The 23,509-nt window shown below is 34.3% G+C and overlaps 1 protein-coding gene and 1 long non-coding RNA gene across 6 annotated transcripts in view; one reads left to right on the top strand and one right to left on the bottom strand.

The window, feature by feature from the left end:
• Positions 1-1,223: 1,223 nt before the first annotated feature.
• The window catches only part of LOC145629130 (uncharacterized), a 48,716-nt gene continuing 26,430 nt past the window's right edge, over positions 1,224-23,509 (bottom strand). The window contains exons 10-13 of one of the 5 annotated variants that reach the window (XR_014111577.1): positions 22,684-22,785; positions 22,437-22,607; positions 19,210-19,296; positions 1,224-1,662 (exon numbers count right to left, since the gene is read on the bottom strand). Coding sequence is in view for 2 of the 5 variants with exons in the window: in XM_081681649.1 (XP_081537775.1) it covers positions 22,440-22,607; positions 22,684-22,785 (270 nt within the window). In the remaining 3 variants the exon portion in view is untranslated. Of the gene's footprint in view, positions 1,663-18,906; positions 19,297-22,436; positions 22,608-22,683; positions 22,786-23,509 lie in introns of those variants that run through there. The other 4 variants (XR_014111578.1, XR_014111576.1, XM_081681649.1 and 1 more) reach the window with 4 other exon arrangements.
• Positions 3,198-12,566, top strand: LOC145629131 (uncharacterized). The gene is made up of 6 exons (XR_014111579.1): positions 3,198-3,288; positions 9,354-10,031; positions 10,438-10,552; positions 10,901-10,975; positions 11,064-11,662; positions 12,185-12,566. It is a non-coding gene; the product is annotated as an uncharacterized LOC145629131 (long non-coding RNA).

Here is a 23,509-nt window from a genome sequence, read left to right as displayed (position 1 = left end):
TCCCTATACATAATTTTCAGTGTGAACATATACTACTTGGACGAGGTTTGTACATTCGTTGATGAATCTCATATAAAAGATTTCTAAGCATTGATGCCTTTTCTAACCAAGCTAAGCTTGGTTTAGTGAGAAAAATTGCACCTTTCAACCTAAGGTTGGGGGTTCAATCTCCATTCCCCACTACAAACACTTTGAGGGTAGAGATCCTTTACCCTTACCTCACTTTCAAAGTGTCTGACCCGTACATACATACCATAAAACCACTTGGGTTAAGGTTCGATCAGGGTCCTTTTTTTATAAAAGGGTTTCTCCTTAGCCTATTTCTTCACTTGTGGTGATTGGTCAATAAAACTGAGTTCTTTTGACAAGGCATAATAAAAAGTTTAAATCACAAATATTGAAATTTATCAACATTACTGTAAAAAAATATATATCAAATGTCCTAAAATAACCTTTACCTGCATAATCAATTGTTACTAATGATTACTACAAGCTACTTAATTTTTTTTTTTTTTTTAAATGGAAAGGCCCTTTGAATACTATTCCTTATTTGTGCACCAAGGTGCACCATATACATGGTGCACCTAATTATAAGAAAAAGGTGGAAAGAACATATAAGTGTTTAAAAAAGAACATGTAAGTATTTGACAACGAACATGTAAGTATTTGACAATGAACATACATTACCAATGAACATAAAGACGTTACCAAAAGAACGTAATAAAAACTTTATTAAAATTTCATGAAAAATTACACATCAACAAAAATTTTTCTTTTACCAAAAATATCATTTTCCCAAAAATAGTTTATCTCTCTCTAAAAATTCAACTTTCTATATTAATTTTAGTTTTCACCCTCAAAAATTATTTTCAACTAAAAATATTTCAAGATTTCATTTTCAAATTAAATTTCAAATTTTAAAATTCAAAATCATATATGTTAAAAGAACATAAATTATAATGTAAAGAACATATAGTTCATATTTAAAGAACACACTAATCAAACTTAAAGAACATACGATAATAAAAATAATTTAAATATATATGATAATTAAAAATAAATAAATACAATGTGTGCGTCACTCATTATCTTACGGAACATATGGGCCAAATTCAAAGAACATATGAGCCAAATTCAAAGAACATAATTTATATTATTGAAACTCAAAAAACATGTTTAATCAATATATGTTAAAAAACATAAGTATAAAAGAACATATTATCAAACATATATAGGTATGTTCTTTGTCTAACATAAATATGTTCTTTATTCAACCAAATTATGTTATTTCCGCCTTTTTTTTTATTTATCGGGTGCACCATGCACATGGTTCACCCTGGTGTACTATCCTATTTTCATTTGAATACTCTACAACACAAGGATTCTACACACCCATCATATTATCCTTCTACATCAAATGTGGTAAACAAATCTTACATCATAGATTTGTTAAAAAATTACAGTGTACATAAAAGATAGTAGAGCTAGATTGGCGCAAGGGGTTCTAAAGTTAATCTATTTTGTATATGATGAGCGAGGAACAATAGAAACAGAAGAATTATAGCGACTTTACATCATAATTGCATATTTACTTATGCCATACCACCACCATATACACCAGAAATACATGGTGCACATTCTCTTCTGTACACCTGCAGCCACCTAAGACATTAACAGTTAGAAACCAAACATACAGATGCAACAAGGACATTTTAAATGAAACTCGTTATGCAAGGTCAACTATCACCCTTAAGAAGTCTCCCAACTAAGACAAGTAAAGTGAAAATAGATGTACACAAAGACTGATGATATTACTACTGAATGACCAAATAAGAAATTGTAGACCTTGTTAGACATCCATCCTCGTTAAACAAGACTTGATTATTCACCGCAATTTGAAATCAACATTAACATGATTCAAATAAACAAATATATAAAACATTTTTAAAAAATGATTCGTGTAAAAATCTCACACTCGGACATGAGAGCCTAAACCACATCCTAAAGGTGGTTGAGGTGTAGAAAAATATCAACAATAGCTCTTAGAACATTCTTCTAGTCATAGTTGCAAGTCAAGAAATGAAACCAGTGAACAATTAGGAGGGTGACTCTTAGTGCAAGGTGGCAGTCAAACCATCCACTCCACAGTGACACAATGTATGAGCTGCTGCTATGGTAATCGGTATCATCATTACGCTACATCACCAAATGAAACCTGAAATCACCAACTGCTCAACCTTTTTTTTCCAAACCCCCAGCCCCAACCCTTAATCCCTCGAAACTCTTTTTGTCCTCCCCCTTTCCAAGAGACACTAAATGCATGTCCAAACTTCTCCCACCCACCAATTTCAATCACAAATCTACCCTGTAGCCCTAACAATAACCCCACTTCCCCCACCCGCCCCCTCCCCTTTCTCTTCTCCCTTACCCCACACCAATGAAGAGTGAGAAAGAGATACATGGTTCACTCTAGATTTTAATGAAACTATCATATGATGTTAGACATGTTGGGGAATTTGGTTTACCGGGTCACAAAAATGACACTTCGAGACCTAAACAAAAACAATTTCCCAAAGTAATATTTTGACCCTAAATTTTTACTCACCGGATATCACGAAATTAATAGGAGTTACAACAAAGACAATCACAACAGTGTGTAGTATGTTGGTAATCTAATGTAATCAAACTTATGATTATTTATGATGATGATAAATAAAAGTTGCAAAAAGAATTCAAAGAAAATAATCTGATTTATTTACTTCCCATGTCCCCTTCATCATATGTGTGAACACATATACAAAGAAGCAATAAAACTAAGCCAAACAACACAAAGAAGATTGTGATCTAATGTAACCAAACTTATGATTATTTATGATGATGATAAATAAAAGTTGCAAAAAGAATTCAAAGAAAATAATCTGATTTATTTTCTTCCCGTCCCCTTCATCATATGTGTGAACACATATACATAGAAGCAATAAAACCAAGCCAAACAACACAAAGAAGAAACCGACATAAACCGCCACAAACTATCACAAACCATCAGCCAAGCTCGCACCCGACCGGATTCTGATTGGCCAGACCGCGCGAATTAACGTCCTGAAGTCTAGGTGGATGCACGCCCGACCAGGTGGTGGTTGCCCTACCGGGCGAACACACCAATCCAAGAAAATCGTTCTCGCGCCCAATAGGGTGGAGATTACACGATCTGTGCAGCAGTCCTTTGGTTTCCTTCTTCGTTCTTGAGCCTTAAAGGGCGGCGGCGGCAGCCTGAATGGCAGAAGACAGGTAGCTATGCTTCCCCTGCTTCTCCTTGTTTATCCCTCTAAACTTAGGTTCTTCACTCTAAACCAAGTATACCCCTCTAAACTGAGGTTATTAGCTTCTAATTACTTTGTTATACTTAATTAAACACCTTCACCTTTATTAATTAAGCAAAGCAAACATGAAAATTGTCTCATACTCTAAATTACTCAACAATCCTCCCCCAATTAGAATATAATTAGACTCATTCCAAAAACATTAGGAAAAATTGCCCTAAATAATCCGACCTTTGCCTCATTTGCTAAAAATAATCCCACCTATTGATTATTTTTTAATAATTCGACCTTTATACCTCTTCCGCTTTAAATGGACCCAACCGGTCACCTAACTTGTCATTACAAGTTACTAGACACGTGTCAGTATAGGATTGGTCAAAAAAATTAAAAAAATTATAAAAAAAATTATAAAAAAATTATAAAAAAAAATAGAAAAAAAAAGCCCCAACCACCGGCTTTTCTGCCACCAAATCCCTCCCCTTCCCGATTCCGGCCAATCCCTCCAAGTTTTCGGCCGGCCTGACTCCAGCAGCAGCCCGCAAACCACCAAGTAGCAGCGCTACTGCTACTCCTTCGTAAACCGCCAGCGAACATCATTAGAAGAGCCGCTTTGACGCCCACAAATTAGCCCCAAATTCGGTCACGCCGAACGCCTTGACTCACAAATTCGGCCTCAGCTCGCCGAACTCCTTGACCCACGAATCTGGTCTCAGCTCATTGACCTCCCCCACCCCGATTCCGGCGTCACTAACCTCCCTCATCCCCCGTCCCCTAATTTCGGCTTCGCCGACCTCCCCCATCCCCTGAATCTGCCAGCCAACCTCCCCCGTCCCTTGATTCTCGATTTAGTTTGGTGGGTTTTCAAATGGTTAAGTTTATTGGTTAATGGGGTTGGGTTGGCTGGGAGGGTGGGTGGGTGGGATCCGGTCAGTGCGATCTCCGTGGCGGTGGTTTCAGGTCTAGGGGGATGGAGGTTGTAAGGTTTGGGTTTGGGTGGTGGTGCGGATGGTGGTGGCTTAGGTGGTGGTGTTTTTTTTGTTTAAATTTTTTTTACTACTTTTTTTTTTTTTTTTTTTACCAATCAGGTAGCTACACGTGTCAATTAAACATAAAAAAAATAAAAATTACCTACTCAACCGGTTCTTGGTAAAATGGAACCATTAAAAAAGATAAAGGGGTAACGGTGGGATTATTTAAAAATAATCCAAAGGTGGGATTATTTTTAGCGGATTGGCTAAAGGTGGGATTATTCTGGGCAATTTTTCCAAAACATTATCATCATAAAGGCCAATCTTATGCATAAATGAAAGTGTACAAAGACTTAAACTTCCACTTAATGTAATACACATTCCAAGAACCCGCATCCATTTGGTGTCGTAAAACGATTGAACCAAAAGCAATATATATTGGATTCATGAAGATATTACATACACAAGATAAATTACATTAATACTTGACACGTAAAGCTATGCGTCCCTACCTTTTCATAAGTACTTCAAAGCTATGCCCCAATAGTTCCTTGAAGCGGCTAAACTTCGTACTTATATAGGTAGACTTCCAAACATGCTCCTGTGACCGAGTAGTATATCGGGAATTCTATTAAGTTAAAACAACCTGTTTTCATCACAAACAAATGGAACTTAACCTTAGATGATTAAACAAGTTCCCAATCATCAACTAAGATAATTAATCTCATTGAACTTAAGGCCCAACGTCTTATTGGGCATTAAGTTGAGATTCCCTTATTTGTGAAAACCATAGGGCTCCAATCTAAAATGATTGCGATCCTTTTTTAACATCTCTTACCTATGCTTTTGAAGCAATCGGTGACATTAAACTTCGTACGAATATAAACAATAGTGGCTACACTATCCTTGTTAAGTGCTTGGATGTAATAATACCTTACACCAATATTTCTTAACTCACTTTTTTACAATTTTACACTTGGCTCTTAGTCAAAATTACATTGTTATCCCATTTCATCACTGTTAGTGATATTGTCTTTTGCAACAAAGGAATTTCATCATGCATTAAAACCCTTAACCATTCTGTTTCTTTACCGGCGGAATGCAATGCACATAATTCCAATGTCTTATAGAATCCGCAATGCAAGTTAATTTGCTTCTTAGATGCTTATGAAATGGCACCTCCGCCATATGGGTATACCCATCAACTTGTGGATGAATAATCTCTATTTGAGATCCAACTTGCATCCAAATGTCCTTCAAACGAAGGATACCCATTAAATCATAAACCATAATTTAATTCAAGTACTTTAACAAACTATGAACAATTTGCGAATGTAGCATTCTAGGATTACTAGTGTACCTAATCATTTGACCAATATCCAGTCTAGTACTTGTCATGGCATACAACTACTAGGTAATAACTTTATGCTAGGATCTAAAGGTGTTGAATAAAGGAAAGTCGAAATTTTATAAGCATTAAACTTCATGAGCACTTTCTCAATATAATGAGATTGTGACGAGATCAAATTCCCTTTTTCTTTCTTTATTATTATGCCCAAGATGACATCCGCTTCTCCCATGTCTTTCATGGAAAACTGTGAACTAAGAAAGGATTTTGTCATTTCAACTTGTGACAAATCCATTCCATCCAAAAATCTACATGTCATCTACATATAAACAAATTATGACACCTTAACCGTTGTCATAAAATTTGCTATACACACATGTCTAAATTGTTTACCTTAAAACCATTAGACAACACAACCCATCAAACTTTTGATGTCATTGCTTAGGTGCCTATACAATGATTTAATAACTTGCAAACTTTTGCCTATTGACCTTCCACAACAAACTCTATCGGTTATTGCACACAAACCTTTTCTTCTAGATCTCCATTCAAGAGCACTGTCTTTACATCCATTTGATGGATCATTAGATTTTTAATTGCCGCAAGTGCTATTAACAACCTAATAGTTGAGAATCTAGCTACCGGTGCAAATGTATCAAAAAAACCGATACCAGTCTTTTGTATAAAACCATGAGGCACTAACCAGGCGTCGAACTTTTCAACAGTTTCATCAATCCTCAATTTCTTTTGAAGATCCATTTGCACCCTATTGGTTTAAAATTAGGCGGTAAATTAGCTAATACCCAAGTGTCGTTTCCCATGATGAAATCATCTCATCATTAATTGCTACCTTCAAAATTGGAGCATCCCAAGACTTCATAGCCTCGTCATAAGTTAAAGGATCATGTTCCACATTAACAATGTTTGGATGTTGTGTTGAAACTTCATCCCTTGATCTTTCAACCAAGTACACATGATAAAACCGGGCCAAAAGATTTTTCTTTCCTTGGCCTCTTACTTCTCCTTAGTTGTGATTATGATGTAGATACCTCCTTTAAATGTGTTTTGTCATCTACCTCTTGACAAATTAAAGCATAATAAAAACTTTCAGCATTGGTATTCGAAGTTATATCCTTTGATCTAGGAATTGAAGAAAATCTAATTTCATCAAACCATGCATCCCTTGACTCAATGGTGGTGTAAACCAACCAAAAGTCATTTTGCTCTATTACATAGAACCTATATGATATGCTATGTCCCGCATATCCTATAAAATGCATTCAACTTCTCTTTCATCTAACTTTTACGTTTAGGTTCCGGCAATTTTACAATTGCCCTAAGACCCCAAACTTTGAGATGACTCAAGTTTGGTTTCCTTTTGTACCATAGCTCATATGGGGTATCATCCTTCCCTTTCATGAGAACACGATTTTACACGTAACATGCCGTTAAAACGACTTTACCCCCAAAATCCATCACTTAAAATTGAATATGACAACATAGAATTAATCATTTCTTCTAGTGTCTTATTCTTCCTTTCCGCTACACCATTTTGTTGTGGTGTAAATTCCGCGATAGTTTCATGTACTAAACCTCTAGATTGGAAATAACTTGGCTTATAGAATTCACCTCCTATATATCGTTTCTTAAACTTTTAAACTTTCTGTTAGTTTGCAACTCTACTATTCACTTAGTAGATTTTAAATATGTTTAGGCTTCATCCATAGAATACACTAAAATAAACATAGAAACATCTTGAAAAAACATCAATGACAGTTGCTAAACACTCTATATTTCCCAATGAAAGTGTGCTATAAAAAACACATATCAAGCAATAAATTATTCTTCTCACATTGAATTTAAATGAGAGAATTAAAACATAAATAAACATCAATTATATGACAACACCAATGAAATGAAATAAATAAACAAAAAAAAACATAACTATGTTACCTTAACCGCAACATACATCAATTAATAACATATTCAAACCAACAAAATAAATAAATATTTTGTCAAAACATCTATCCTTTCATCGTGATATTTTAAGAATTATATTCTCCTCCAAATCATAGACATCACGAAAGATAAATTCATTTAATTCATTCATCATAAACCAAATCAGTTTCATGTATAAGAATTTATACAACATAGTCAACATATACACAAATTTGACAAACTCCTCATTGCCATCAAATTTGTTTCATATACATACTTAAACAACTGACTTTACAAAGAAATTATTACACAAGACAATACCAGAAAAACACAAAATAAATCATAATCTTGTAAAATAAAAAAATTTCAAAATGAATAAATTAAATAAACAACAATATATACCATACTATCCACATTAATCTTTCATGACATATTGAAAAAAGCATCACTTGAATTGAATCAAGACATTCGAAATACCTCAAATTTATTCTAATTACCATGGCAATTAGTCATTACTGCATGACCCGTTGAAAACTACAACGGATCTTTAATTTTACCATGTATAGACCAATAAATACTTTATTAAAGCATAATTCTTGCCACATTAATTACCATCGATAATAATCCCATTAAACTACAATTAACATATATATATATATATAATTGATAATAAATCATCCATGCTAAATAATCATAAAATAAATAATCAAACAATGAAACATCACATTCATCATTTCAAGCATGGCATAAAATAAAACGATATAGAAAATTAGATATACTAACCAATTTGCCATGGATAAACACAATAATAAATTACCGCGAATTGTATCGTTTTGATAGTGTAGGACAAACCGTCCTCCCACTCATTCCTCTTCCCTCGAACGTCTCACTCTCTTCCTCCTCCTCCTCCATTAACTTCGGGGATGTGAGCAAACACCACACCAAGAGATGTCACCAAATTGCAATTACAAACTTTTACCATCTTCGTAAAACCACTCCTCTTAATCTATAACCCTTATAAACATGCAAAAGAATTTACTGTAGCCGGTGAATAGTACTTTGTGGTGCAATTACAGTCTTGCCCCTACAATTAATGAATTGCCAATTTTGCCCCTTATTCCTTTTTGTTGATGTTTGCTGCTCTCCCACCGACTTTACTTTCCCCTTACTCTCTCACCGACTTCCTCACCTTCTTCCTCTGTCTTTTCATCTTTTAGGGGAACTAGGAGAGAGAAACCTAGAGGGAGAAACTTCCCATGAAGACCAACGATCATCCCTTTTGACGATGGTGCTTTAATTCTTCTCTGCGTTTCAATTTTTCGAGTCTGAGGTTGTAGAAGACGATTTTCCGATCGTCACATTCATCCGGTTCGGTCTCGTTTCTCTTTCTCGATTTAGTTTCAAATTTTTGGGCTTTACTTTCGATTGTCGTAGATTTTTTGCATGTATGTTCCTGTTGTTTTCGAATTTTTTGGGTTGAATCTTTGTGGGTGTATTTGTGCGAAATCGTTTCGTTTTTAATGGGGTTTATTTGATCGATTTGTTTTCGATTTTCTGGGTTTATTTGTTCGATTATTTTTTCAAATTTTTAAGGGTTTATTTGTTCTATTTATTTTCGTTTATTGGGTTGAATTTTAGTGTCTTCTTTGATTGTGTGGTGGCTTTATTTGGGTTGAATTTTATTGATTTATGATTGACAGTATTCCTCCAACTCAGCAATTTGCAAATTTTCCAAAATAAAAATACAAAAAAAAAATCTTGACTGTTGACAATTGACAGTATTCCTCCAATTGAAGCGGTTTCTCAGTTCTCCATTGAAGCGGCTTCTAAGCTTTTTCTCGAAGCGGCTTTGAGGTAATATATCTTTATTTTTTGTTAATCATCGAATATCATTTTCACAATTTAGGGTTTATAGTTAATTTAATTGTAAGTATAATCAATCTAGGATTCTTCTAAGGTGGATTATTTAACTATTGGTTATAGTTACTCAATTTATGAAAGAATGTATATAACGAGTGATTTTGTTGATTGAACTTTTATATAGAGTGAAATTTGGGCAGATGAATAAATAGAGAGACTATCAAATAGAGTGAAATTTGATTGAATGATTGTTCATTATTCAATAATTTGATTAACCTACATCAGGTATATTTTGTCTTAGTTTAGAAAGGTAAAGGAAGTGGCTTACAGCCATATGTCTTATCTATCGAGAAGGTTTGATCTATGTGGTCTTTTTTTTTCTTCGTGTTTAATGCCTTGGGTATGTGATTAGGTTTTTGGTGTGTAAATCTTTTGCTACTTGTTTCCTTAGAAAAAGAAAGGATTTGAATCGGTGGTCATGGAGCACTTTAGGATGAATGGTGCTTACTGGGACAACATTGGATCTTTTGGGAAAGCTTCAAGTCGTGGATCAAGAAGAAGTTATTTCATGGGGGATGCAATATCAACATGAGTCTGGTTTTTGTTTATTATTGATAGTAATTCAAATTTCCATTAAATCTTGATTTTTTATTTGGGGGGGGGGGGGGGAAATTCTTGATTCTTCTTGTTATATGAAATACATTCTTCTGTTAGAGTCTTATCTATGGAAAAATGTTGGTTGAAATTCTCCAATACATTCTTAGTTTCTTACTCTTGTCTAAGGAAAATTGTTGGTTGAAATTCTTCAATTAAACTGTCTAATTTAGAACTGATTTGGAAAGATTGTGGAATGCCAGCCTCTTAGCAAGAAACACAAGGCTTCCTACATCTATTAAAACCAACATCTTCACTGTATGTAGCTATCATGTTCCTAGATTTTTGTCCTGTTCCTATAAATACTTTGAGTAATATGTCAAATGCTTACAATGACTGGCCTATGTAGGTGGATTCGGTGGTAATATCGGACATGATCCACATATTCTTTATACTCTCAGTTGTTCAAGTTCTAGCTCTGTTTGATAAGATACATATTCTTGACGTTGCTAAGGTGACAAATTGTATCCTTTATGACGTGGTAAAGTTTCATGTTATTCTAAAACTATTTTCGATTTTGTGTTTTTCTGTTAATTTATATTATGTATGGTTAAGATATCATACTATATATAAAAGATATTTTACTGAAATTTATTGTTTGAATCTTGAGGAGACAAGAAATTGCCCACTGTAAGTTGTGACCTTTACCCAGATCTGTAGTTAAATACTGTGTGCACTCATCGAGTGTTGCTAATTTACCATGATCTTGATAATATTATTGGGATAAACAACTTCTTTTCTTTTGTCAAGTAACTCAGTCACACAGCAAGGGCACTCTGGTTTGCCCATGAGACCTTAACCTTGCAACTCAGATATTGTGCAGTTGCAGAATGAGGATGGATCGTTTTCAGGAGACATCTGGGGAGAAGTGGATAACAGGATACTAGGTATGTTTGCAATTCTCTGACTTATCCTTTTACATGCCTTTTTTCTTCAAACACAGAGAAGCTTACTCAGGTTTATCCATATTTCTAGATTTTCATATATTGCAATCTGTTGTCTTTCATTGCTACATCAATTGGACAAAATTGATGTGGAGAAGTCTGTGAACTACATTGTAAGGTGCAAAAACCTAGATGGCGGATTTGGATGCACGCCTGGTGGGGAATCACATGCAGGACAAAGTATGTTGGTGCACTTTAATAGTGATTTATAGGTTATATCACACTCTTGATGTTTCTTGTATAAATAAATTGGTGAGAGTTTGGAGTGGTAATATTACACATTCATGAAGTGTTTTGTTGTTCAAGAATCAATAATAATCAATTTGTGGAATTTGTTTTTGTATTGTTCAATTTCAGATTTCTACTATTTGGTTGCTCTTGTAAGTTTTGGCTTGGTTCATCCTTTGTGATGGGAGGCTATTTGTTTAAATCAATTGCTGAAGAATAATATCGGCTTATTTGACTTATTTTTTTGTTTGTTTTCCTGAATAATCTTGCCTGGTTTGTTGTTTCGGGGCTGCTGTAGCAAATGCGGAGGTTTGTTTATGTGGATTATACATGACAAAAAATATCTTTAAAAGAATTCTAAATGGTTAAGGCCTCAGCGAACTAGTAGTTAAGAATAGGGTGGTAAGTGATCCCATCCATCTCTAATTTTGATCTAATATTCAACTACTTGATGTAATTATTTGGTGTAGTAGCTTATTTTGTCAAATCATGGCTAATCTCGAAATAACGAGCTATATTGCTAGTTATTTTCTTTTCTAAATATCTCGAAATAATCTCTTCCCTCTCTCTCACAAAGTTAGTACTGTATTTTTGGGTTAATGTGTCGTCCCCTATATTAAATTTGATTCATTCTTTGCTATATAAGATTGCTCAAGTATCACTATTTACTAGGCTATTCAGCTGACATGCTTACTTATATTATTTAATGCTTTGGTTTTTTGCTAGAGTTGACAATAGTAACCAAGCATAATTAATTCATATTTTTTGGATTGTTCCGATTCAATTCCATTAGTTCATAATAGAAAATTCTTTTTTATCCAATTTGTTCACTTTTTTGTTGTTCACTGGAGTTTTATCATTATATGCATGTTTGTTGACCTTGTTTGTTATAATATGATTTTGCTTCACTTGATTTTTTTGCAGAAATCTTTTGCTTTTGCAATTAGGGATTCATTGATAATATATTGGTCCCCTGAAGCCTTTCTCATATGGTATAAGGATCAATGCAAACCCGGAATGGCTAAGCAGAGTAACTATGAAATGGTCAATTATGGTGCCCTTGGCTGATTTGAAATAAGGGCTCTAGGATAAACGTCACTGTTTTGGGGAGGGGTGGAGGTAATAAGATCAAAAACTCTCATGAATAGACCTTCCAGTTATGGAAAAGTTGGATTTATGTCTAATGTTACTCTTTGAGCATATTTCCCTTGCCAATTTTTATTTGCTACTTATTATAGTAATGCTTTTCCAAATTTCCGTGCAAGTTTGTTGTTCTGGATATGGAAAGAATGGTGCACTTTGTGTTATTTAAAAGAATGGTGTACTTTTATTCAAGGTGGGATGGGATGTTTCTAGATGTTTGTGCTTGATTTCTGAAACTTTGTATTGCAATCTCACTTAATATGGTAATTAAGTCACTTGATATCATGTTAAAATGATTTTGATCATTGTGGTAATTAATTGAATTAATTGTCACATGATATAACTCTTAAATTGGGGTCGTTGGATTTATTGAATCCCATGCAACACTAAGACTTTTAAGCCTTATATCGTCCGACAACTGTGGTATCCTCTCCCTTTAATTTTCCTTGTTGTCCACTAATCATTTAGTTCTTGAGGTTTCAAAGTGATCATTTCTTAAAAATGTGTAGGACAGTCTCTCATGTGGGAACATAGCTGCGGCTGTTAAGATTTTGCAACAAGAATTTCCTGATTCATGAAGACTTTGGTATATGCTGACTAGATAAACGGTGTTGTCATCAAACTACTTTGACTGAAATAGAGCATGTTGCTTTTTGACAAATTCACATGTATGATTAGGAAGTGTGGTTCTTTGGGCTTGAATTTTTATTAATTTGTGCATTTTAGTTTATTGATAATTTTTCTGATCTTTTATTTGTAGTTGATCTGAATTCATTTTGGTGCTTAAATTGAGTGCATTTGTTTGTGATTTCAAATATCAAATCGCTTTTAAAAGTGCATTTCGGTGATTTTTGAGTCAGATTGGGTATGGTAAATACTTCAGTATAATTTAGATTTTTTTACTAACATATTTGTTTTCCACTTAACGTATACAAGCATAGCCTGATTTGAGGTAGAGAGTGGTGTGTAATGCTATTAAATTTCGAACTTCCAGAAATTTTACATTTTTGTCTTCCAGCCCCAGAAATGGAGGAATTACTGTATGTTCTTATGTATCTTTGTATCTTTTTTTGCTAAAGTTAATACAGAGTATACTCTATAGAAATTATAATCGCATTTACTCTCCTTGTTGTTTGACTAATTATGCTAATATTATGAAAGATTTTGACTATTCGACCTTTTCAAGTAATACTACTATTTATGAACATTGAATCTTTGATTGCCAAACTAAATTATTAAAGATCATGTTTGCAAAGTACTTTTATGATTTAGCTAATACTGCTTATGTGATATTTTGTTGCTGAAGTTTGGCCAATGATTGATTTCTTGCCACATTAAGGAGTGAGGCAAGTACTTTAACAATTTAGCTAATACTTTTAGGATTTAGTTGTTTGTACAACAACATAATCCCATAGCTGAGGTGAGAGGCAAGTATTAATTGAAATTTTAAATAAAAAATATTTGATTCGAAATTCTTTGCTCGTAAGTATTAATTGAAATTTTAAATATAAAATATTTGATTCAAAATTCTTTGCTCGTATCATGTTGCTATTTTAATTTCTTGGTATCATGTGCAATTTTATTTCTTTGCGTTTATTGGCAGTTTGTTGGGAGCCATTAGGCAAAGAAGAGTGCAAGAGGCAATGGCACTGCGCGGCGGAGATGGTTCGACATAAATACTTGATTGTGTCGGTTTATCAGATCTTTCAAGGCTTAAAGTAATATTTGTTTTATTAATGTAGTATATTATATAGGCTTATGTTAAATGACTCATTGTTTTACAACTTTGTTTGTTAGCCTATATTTTTCATATTCTGGCTTAATGTTAGAGATAGTGACGTTCGTTTATTCGCCATTAGTAGTATTCCAAGTTTGTTTATGCACTTTTGGCTTATATAAACATTCAATGCAAATAAAATCTTATGATAGTCTAGGAAATGAGTAAATTTGTTAAAGGCTCATTCTACTGTGAATTACTTGCTACAAAATACATTAGAGAGAGAGAGAGATGAATGACCAAAGAAAGAAGGGGTTGAGTGGGTAAATATTTAATTTATCATATTTAATTTGTTTTTAGAAAGTAGAATTTAAAAAAGAGATTTAGGAAAGGACATAGTGGTGCAAACCAAAGCACAAAATTAATGAAATTATAGCTTTATAAGAGAGAGAGAGAGAGAGAGAGAGAGAGATCGAGAAAGAGATAGAAAGAGTTTAAGAAAAATAAATAAATTAGAGTGTAATCAAGGAGATGAAAATACTTTATAGAAAATTTCTAAAATGCTCAAAATTATAAAACATAAATGAAAGTTAAAGGAATAGAGAATCAGATTGACGAATAAAGAGGGAATAGAAATCGATAATAAGATTTGGACAAACTTTAATTCTTGCAGTAAATATTATTCGTTAACAAATGTGGTTTTGTGACAATTATGGAAATGTTAACTAATTTGTAGAACTTTTAGAATAAAATGTTCAACCTTATAGTATAATCGTGCTAGATTCACAAGTAAATGTTTTGTTACTACATAAATGTTAATATAACCATAATAATAGATAGCTTTTAAAAGAGAGTATGAAAGAAGGATGGAGGGTGGAGAAGAGAGGAAGAGAAAGAGGCAATGGGAGGAGGAGGAGAGGGAGGAAAAAGGGAAGGAGTGGGAATAGGAGAGAAAGAGAGAGGAAAAGAGGGAAGGAGCAAGGAGTGGGAGGAGAGCAAGAGGACAGAGAGAGAGAAAAAGAGGGAGGGAGTGGGACAAGAGATACATAGATGGACATAAAGAGAGGGGTGAGAAAGGGAGAAAGAAGGGTCGGGATACAAAAAGAGAAAGAGATAGAGATAAACCAAGAGGAGAGGGAGAAATTGGGAGGCTGGGAGTAAAACATATAAATAAGGATCGAAAGAGAAAGAAATAGAGCATTTAAGAGAAGAGAGGCAGGGAGGGAGAGAGAGAGAGAGTGATAAAGAGAGAGATGGGTCGAGAAAGAGAGATGGGTCGGGAGACATAGAAAGAGAGAGGGAGGCTTACTAAACCGCTCAAACTATACAAGAAGAGTGGATAAGGAGGAAAAAGGAACTAGAAGGTGAAAGAAAGCAAGGATGAATAGAAAAGTGAAATGCGATAAGACAAGGAAGAAATATAACGAGAGTGGGTATATTATGAAGGAAGAAGAGATATGAAAAACTTAAAAAACAAGTTAGTGTTTACCACACAAATAAGATCTCCTAATCATAATGTTAATAACATCCCAAACTACGAAACACGATAACAACCAGGAATCTTACATATTTTACTGGGAGGGGGGTACTCAATAAGAAACCATATTACGTTCTAAAATACGACGTAAAACAATTGTATAATTTTTATAAAAAAATCTTTAAATTATAACAAATTCTAAATAAGTTCACTTATAACCATTGTTTTTCCATAGATATGTCCCTATAGAAACTTTATCCCTACTCCTTGTTAGTACTTACAAATTCATATATCCTTGTTATTATAAAACCCAAACACAACCACGAGTATCTCAACGACCAAACACAACCACGAATTTTACTTATCTTACCGTTGGGGGGCACGCGCCACGAGTATCTCAACGACCAAACACAACCACGAATTTTACTTATCTTATCGTTGGGGGGCGTGCTCCAACGACTATGTAACAAAAGATAGATAGAGAGAAGAGAATGAGTGAGAAATGGGGGATACAAATAAAGATTAACTTTATAAATTTTGAAATTATAAGATTGGAAAGGAGAAGAGAGGGGGAGGGGGAGGAAGAGATGGTCAATTAATTGCCAATTTCATATGATAAAAATCCAATACTAATTTGTACAGCGAGTCAATCTGATTGATAATATTTAGAAAATGAATTCAACTTTAAGGTAGAACGTATTGGATTCATACGTAAAATTTCCTTTAGTTTGCATATACCATGTTGTTTCTTTGCAAAGACATTGAATCCCATTATTTTGTTTATTTTTTACCTTCCAAAATGACCTCAATCATGTATAAAAAACACACAAAGGACAAATAAGCCATAAAATATATTTTTTTGACAAAAAATATCAAAAACATAAATAAAGACACTAAATTTTAAAGGAACTAACCTACAATCTGGGAACATGACTAGAAAATAAGTGTCAAAATGACACTCATCACATATGAGAGAGAGAGAGAGAGAGAGAGAGAGAAGGGCAAGGAGACAGAATGGGACATTGGGACCGAGAGAGAGGGGGCTGGAAAAAGAGAGAGAACAAGCTAAAAGAGGAAAGGGCATGTGAAGATAGGAGAAGGGAAGAGAAAGTGAGGGGGAAGCAAAAGGGGCAGGGAGGGATAGGACTAGGACGACAGAGGGAAGGAGGGAAAGAGAGGGGGAAGGATTTAGGAAATAGAAGGGTCGAGAGAGAACGGAAAAAGAGACAGAGGGGGCCGAGGAGATAACGAAAGGGAGGACGAGAGAGAGGAGGTCTAGGAGAAAGTGAAAGAAATAAAGACCATGAGAGAGGAGTTAGGAGAAAAGAGAAAGAGAAATAAAGAGGGCCTAAGAGGAAGAAAGTAAGAGAAAGAGGCCTAGAAGAGGGAGAGAAGGGTCAAAAGAAGAAGCCATAGAGCGATACGATATAAAGGGGACTAGAGATAGAGAGAAAGGCGAAGGAGGCCAAAAGAAAAAAAGAAATATACAGAAAAGCTGGGAAAGATAAAGAAGCGGGAGGATTTGGATTGGGAGAACAAGTGCAGCATATACTTTTCAATGCCTTTTTAAAGATGGAATAGGGACAAGAGGGATTTGGACAGAAAAAAATGAGAGTGGGAGAAAGAGTTTCGACCAACAAAAAAGAAGGAATGATTGAGAGAGGAGCAACTGCGGCCTATAACTTTCAAAGCCATTAAAAAAAAGAACAAGGAGACAAGGCCAAGGGAAGAGAGAGAAAGAGAGAAGGCAGGCTGAAAAGAGATCAAAGGGGAGGAGAGAGAGGAGGTCAGGGAGAAAACGAAAGAAAATTCATTTTACAACTCATTACTGAGAAACATTACGGTTTTTGCCAAGACAGTTACTTTTGCCCAAATTAGATTGTATATTTGAGAATAAAACTAGCACTAAAATTCATTATGCAACTCAAAGAAAAAATATACAAATACAAAAACAAGCTTTGAAGAAGTGTAGATCACACCAATTATGTAGACTAATAACAAAGAAATAAACAATTCTTTCATATGTTTTGCACTTAATCCATTTTGAATAACTTTAACCTTTAAAATTGCATTTCCTTATCATTGTTCCTTATTATCATGCACAATCATTTTAAGATATAGCGGTTTGAAAATTATTAAGTTACTTAATAAGAAACCAAATTGCGTTCTATAATAATATCTAAATTAATCGATTTTTTTAAAAATCTTTAAATTCTAACAAATTCTAGATAAGTTTACTTATTAAAATTGTTTTTCCACAAATATTTCACCGTAGAAACTTTATCACTACTCCTTGTAAATTCTTGTATCCTTGCTACTATCTCTCTTAACTTTTAATTGCAATTTTGTGAGATATAAAATATTCCAAAGTTGCAGCTAAAAGTTAACAGAGGTAGTATTACAAAACCCGAACACAACCACGAATATCACAAAAACCGAACACAACAACGAAATTTACTTATCTTGCCGTCGGGGGACACTCGCAACACGCGTGCTCCAACGACTAGTTTGTCCAAATTATGGAAATTGCAAGACAATTCTTACACCATGTCAACTTTGTAGGAAATTATTACTTTGGATTGTTGGGGAAATTAGTTTACCGGGTCACAAAAATGACAAGAAAATGGACAAATTAACACTTCGAGACCCGAACAAAATCAATTTCCAAAAGTAATATTTCGACCCTGAATTGGACAAATTTACACACCGGGTATACGAAATTACTAGGAGATACAACGAAGACAGTCACAACAGTGTGTAGTATATTTGTGATCTAATGTAACCAAACTTATGATAATTTATGACGATGATAAATGAAAGTTGCAAAAAGAATTCAAAGAAAATAATCTGATTTATTTTCTTCCCCTGTCCCTTTCATCATGTGTAACACATATATATAGAAGCAATAAAACCAAGCCAAACAACATAAAGAAGAAACTGAACTGTCACAAACCATCGGCCACGCTCGCGCCCGGCTGGATTCCGATTCGCCCGACAAACACCCTGAAGTCTGGGTTGATGCATGGGGCGAACACACCAATCCCAGAAAATCGTTCTCGCACCCGATAGGGTGGAGATTACACGATCTGGGCAGCAATACTTTGGTTTCCTTCTTCATTCTTGAGCCTTGCAAGGCAAGGGCAGCGGCAGCCTGGATGGGCGGCAGCCTACAGGCAGAAGACAAGGCAGCTATGCTTCTCCTTGTTTATCCCTCTACACTGAGGTTCTTCACTCTAAACCGAGTATACCCCTCTAAACCGAGGTTATTAGCTTCTAATTACTTGCTATACTTAATTAAACACCTTCACCTATTAACACCTTCACCTTTATTAATTAAGCAAAGCAAACATGAAAATTGTCTCTTACTCTAAATTACTCAACAAGACGGAGTATAAGTTCCCATTTAATATTACACACGCACGCACGCGCGCCAACCAAGATAAAATTCAATCAATAATATAGCCTAAATTCTGCAAAGAATATCCACGGAAAAAGCTTGGTAAGATGGAGTTTCGTACCCCCCGAAACTTCTTAAATTTTTTTTTAAAAAAAAAAAGATAAAAAGGATAAAAAATACCAATCTTCAAATCATTCGAAAGTGCTTATACTGACCTCACATTTGATATCACCATGTACAAGAAAAGATTCCAACGCATCATCTTCAAGGAAATCTTATGGTAGTGCATGTAACGTGACACCCTTTGAGAAGAAAAAAATTACAAGACAAATATTAAACTAACACTATTTTTTATATCCTAAATCCAATTAGTAGACTATGGAAAAGAGTGAACATTGGGCACTAAAAAAACACAAGTGCATTTGTAATACTTCTTTTATTTCTTAATATTTGCATCAATTGAATATACACGTTTGTCGATGCACAACTTTAATCATTAATATCTTTAATTATGCTTTTTTAAAAATTTTATTTATTTATATAATATATATATATATATATATATATATATATATATATATATATATATATATATATATATATATATATATATATATATATATATAGGGGAGGGATCCGGTGAGAATAGGCCCATATGTGAGAATTCATACTTATATGAGAGCTTATTTTAAATTTAGAACATGTGAGTAAAAATTTTGAGCATACGAGTAAAAATTTAGAACAAATGAGTAATAATTTATAACATATATGTGAGTAATTAGAACATCTGATTTAAGAATTAAAACATGTGAGTAAAAATTTAGAACATCATACTTTACTTTCTGTAGCATAGCATTTAGAACAAAATGCGTAGAAATGTAGAACCTAGACTCAATTATTCTTAACATATGTAATAGTTCTTGGAAGAATAAACTTAGCTTTTCAAAATATAGTTTTAATTGGAACATTATACTCAAATTTTAAGACCTTGAACTCAAAAACAAATCTAAACATATATGCAATATTTTTAAAGCATATGCAACATATTTTAGAACATATGTAACAGTTTTTAGAACATACTTAAATTTTTTAGAACATAGTTCGTTAATATAGAACACGAATTGAAATTCGATTTTTACAACGATTGATTCGAAATCAGTTTATTCTTGATTTCCAAGGTAACAAAAACATATGAATTGTTGTTTAGTTTCTTATATTCAATTAAAATTCCTTGCAATTTCAAACTCTATAATTTGCCTAATTTGATTGATTTGGATGAAAAATTTTGATTTCACATATTAAATTGTCAATTAAGCTTGGTTTACCTTTAATTAAGCTTCACAACTTGAATTCTTGACTACAATTGTTCAAAAGTTGATACAAAACACATGAAATTCTTGAGCATGTGGTGATGGTGGTCGTCGTGGAGAGGAGAGAGAGTGTTGGCCATGACGTCGGAGAGAAGAGAAAGAGTGATGGTGGTGGAGGTGACGGCATAAAGGCTATAGACAGGCAGTGGTGGTGATAGAAGAACTAGAGATTGGATAGTGTTGGTGAGGAGAGGAGAGAGAATGTTAAGGTTGAAGATGATGAGTTTAATTTATTTTCAAAACATCTACCTTAACATATTAGAACATAGATGTGTTCTCACCTATAAAGTTTTCTCACATAAAAGAGGTGTTCTCACATGAGCCTCTCCCTATATATATATATATATATTGAGATCCACTTAACAACAACTAAAAGGAAAAATTAGAAAAAATGATCCCAACTTTCATCAATTTTTATAGAATAATCCCAACTTTGAATAATTCTGGAATAATCCGAACTTTGAGGGGTCTTTTTATCTTCAATCCCAAATGCCAGTTACCGATTGAATGGGTTAAAATTATTTTTTTCGGTTAAAGTGACACATATCGCAAATTAATTAGTTAAAAAAAAAAAACCAAAATTAAAAATTAAAAAAAAAAACCCACCCGACCAAAGCCACCACCACCTAGCCAAACCATCGTCGTCCCTCCCCCACCACTAGACTCGCCGCTCCAGCACTTCCCCTAAGCCACAATCCCCCTCCCAGAAACCCCCCACGCAACCACCTATAAAACCCCTTCATCCCCCATTTCGAAAACCTCCAACCACCACTCCGCTTACCCCTACCCTAAACCCTGGTAGCTAGGGATTTCGACGGTGAGGAAGTGGCCATTGGGGGTTTTTGGAGTGGGGATGGGGTTTCGAGGGTGTTTCAAATAGTTTAGGGAGTGGAGAAGGTGGTTTTGAGGGATTTATATTGACCGGTGGTTTTTGGGGATTTTCCAGTAGGGCTGGTGGTTTTTGGGGATTTTCGAGTGGAGCTAGTGGTTTTGAGGGATTTTTGTGAGTGGGGCTGGTGGTTTTTGGGGTTTTGGAAAGTGGGGCCAGTGGCGTGGGAGTTTCGGGGAGGGGATGGTGGTTTGGCGGAAAATCGAATCGGAAAAGGGGCGGATAGGGGGTGGAGGTGGGTCGGTTGGGGGGAAGCGGTGCACTGTTAAGGTAGGGTTAGGGAGGGGTGGCGCAGCGGACGGTGGCAGCCCTTCGCAGGTGGTGGGGTTATGGTGGTCAGGTAGGGGATAGATTAAGGGTTTTTTGTTTTTTTTCTTTTTATTTTTTGGACTAAGGCCCCGTTCACTTCACCTTAAAAAAATTAATATTACGTAAAAATAATTTCCGTTCAATAAAAATAAGTTCAGTCAGTAAAATCATTTCAGTTCAGTAAAAATAAGTTCGGTTTAGTAAAATTCAATTATCTTAAAGAAGAATTATGATAGAAAATCAGTAAAAATAATTTCAGTTCAACAAAAATAGTTTCAGTTCAGTAAAATTAATTTAAGTAAAAATAATTTAAGTTAAGCTAATATAATTTTGTTTCATCAGTTCAGCAAAAATAAGGTGAATTCAACAAGACCTAATTGTAGCTTAACGCGTGGCACATAACCTAATATAACGAGTCATTGACTTTTGTTGACCGGTTTGGGATTGAAGAAAAAGAAAACACCCCAAAGTTCGGAAAGTTCAGATTATTCCAGAATAATCCAAATTTGGGACTATTCTACCGAAATTGATTAAAGTTGGGATTTTTTTTCTATTTTTTCCCATATAAAATTGAAAAAAAAAATTTATATACATTAGTGGTAAAATATGGTCAAAGTTAATTTAAGAATAGTTTAAAAAGTCAATTGATGCAGATATTGAGAAGTGGAGGAACCGAGGAAGTATAACATGTCATTTTCATAAAAGAACATAATATATATTCTGCTTTTTTTAAACAATATTATTATACCTTCAAATTAAAATTGATTCATGTTCTTTTATCATAATGTGATGTACTCATGCTCTTCAACAAAACTACACACAATAAAGTTCTTTCTAAACTGCGCCTAAACACTAAATAAAAAGACCACAATACCTTTCACTTCAATGAAGGGGCATATGGAGCAGGACAAGGAGAGACACTATGATCAGGCAACAGGTTTATCAAATCCACAGTTGCCTGCAAGCATGCTTGCAGTATTTTCTTTTCCAACCTAACAAGCTGGGTAGCAACTCGTTTTTTGGGATTTAGATTTTGATCTGCCAACTAAATTATTAAACCTTGTCATATAAAGCTTCATAGTGAATCATTTCATATTAAAATAGAGAGAACAGGAGAGTACCAAGGCATCATCCTCCATTAAAGTGGTAGAGTAGCCAGAAAGTCTTTCCTTGAAATAATCCAAAAGCTGGTCCAGAACTGCTCTTTCAACACAAGGACTCACCTGCAATTATTTTTTTATTTTATGTTTTATTAGATAACAGTGCAGTGTCATATCAAATTATCAATTCAAATATTCTATATACTAACTGCAATAATAATACTTTTACACAATACTGGAATATTTTATGAGCTTTGAACTACTTCAACCCACACCTCCTAATGAAGTATCCCAATGATGCAAGCCCGACAATTCATTTGGGGAAAAAAGTATAAATTGCCTTGATCATTTTTTTTTTTTGAAGAAATACTAGGCCGCAAGGAAGCCCCATATAGAGCATTGAGCGACTAAAGTTGTGGTCTTCATCCCACAATGAGGTGTATTTGGAATGTCCTAATCTCTTCAAAACAAATAGGGGGGGCGGGGGAAATTCAAAAAAAAAACCTCTTTCCAAACAATGCTCATTCAATCAAGCATCATTCTTCATAACATAATCTCCTTAGAGTGTATAAAAAGGGAAGAAATCTAAAAAAACAACTCTTTCCCAACAATGCTTATTTTTAACTTTTTTAGGAGGGGGCGAAATCTTTCCAAAAAGAGCATGGGTTCTATGAATGGAGGAACATAACAAAGAGAAGTGCATTTGTGGAATTAAAAGAGTTTGTTTCTCTGGAAAACCCTCTTTCACATTCAGCTCATTCAAAAATAGTGGAAGTTGATTCAATCCAATCCATTCACATTGTCAAATAAAGGCAAAGGGGGTGTAACACTAGCCTGTTTTTGTTCA

The sequence above is a fragment of the Chenopodium album genome, chromosome 4, assembly GCF_948465745.1.
Source record: "Chenopodium album chromosome 4, dcCheAlbu1.1, whole genome shotgun sequence".
NCBI lineage: Eukaryota > Viridiplantae > Streptophyta > Magnoliopsida > Caryophyllales > Amaranthaceae > Chenopodium > Chenopodium album.
The sequence above is the reverse complement of the archived record's forward strand: the minus strand, read 5'-3'. Positions and strand labels throughout refer to the sequence as shown.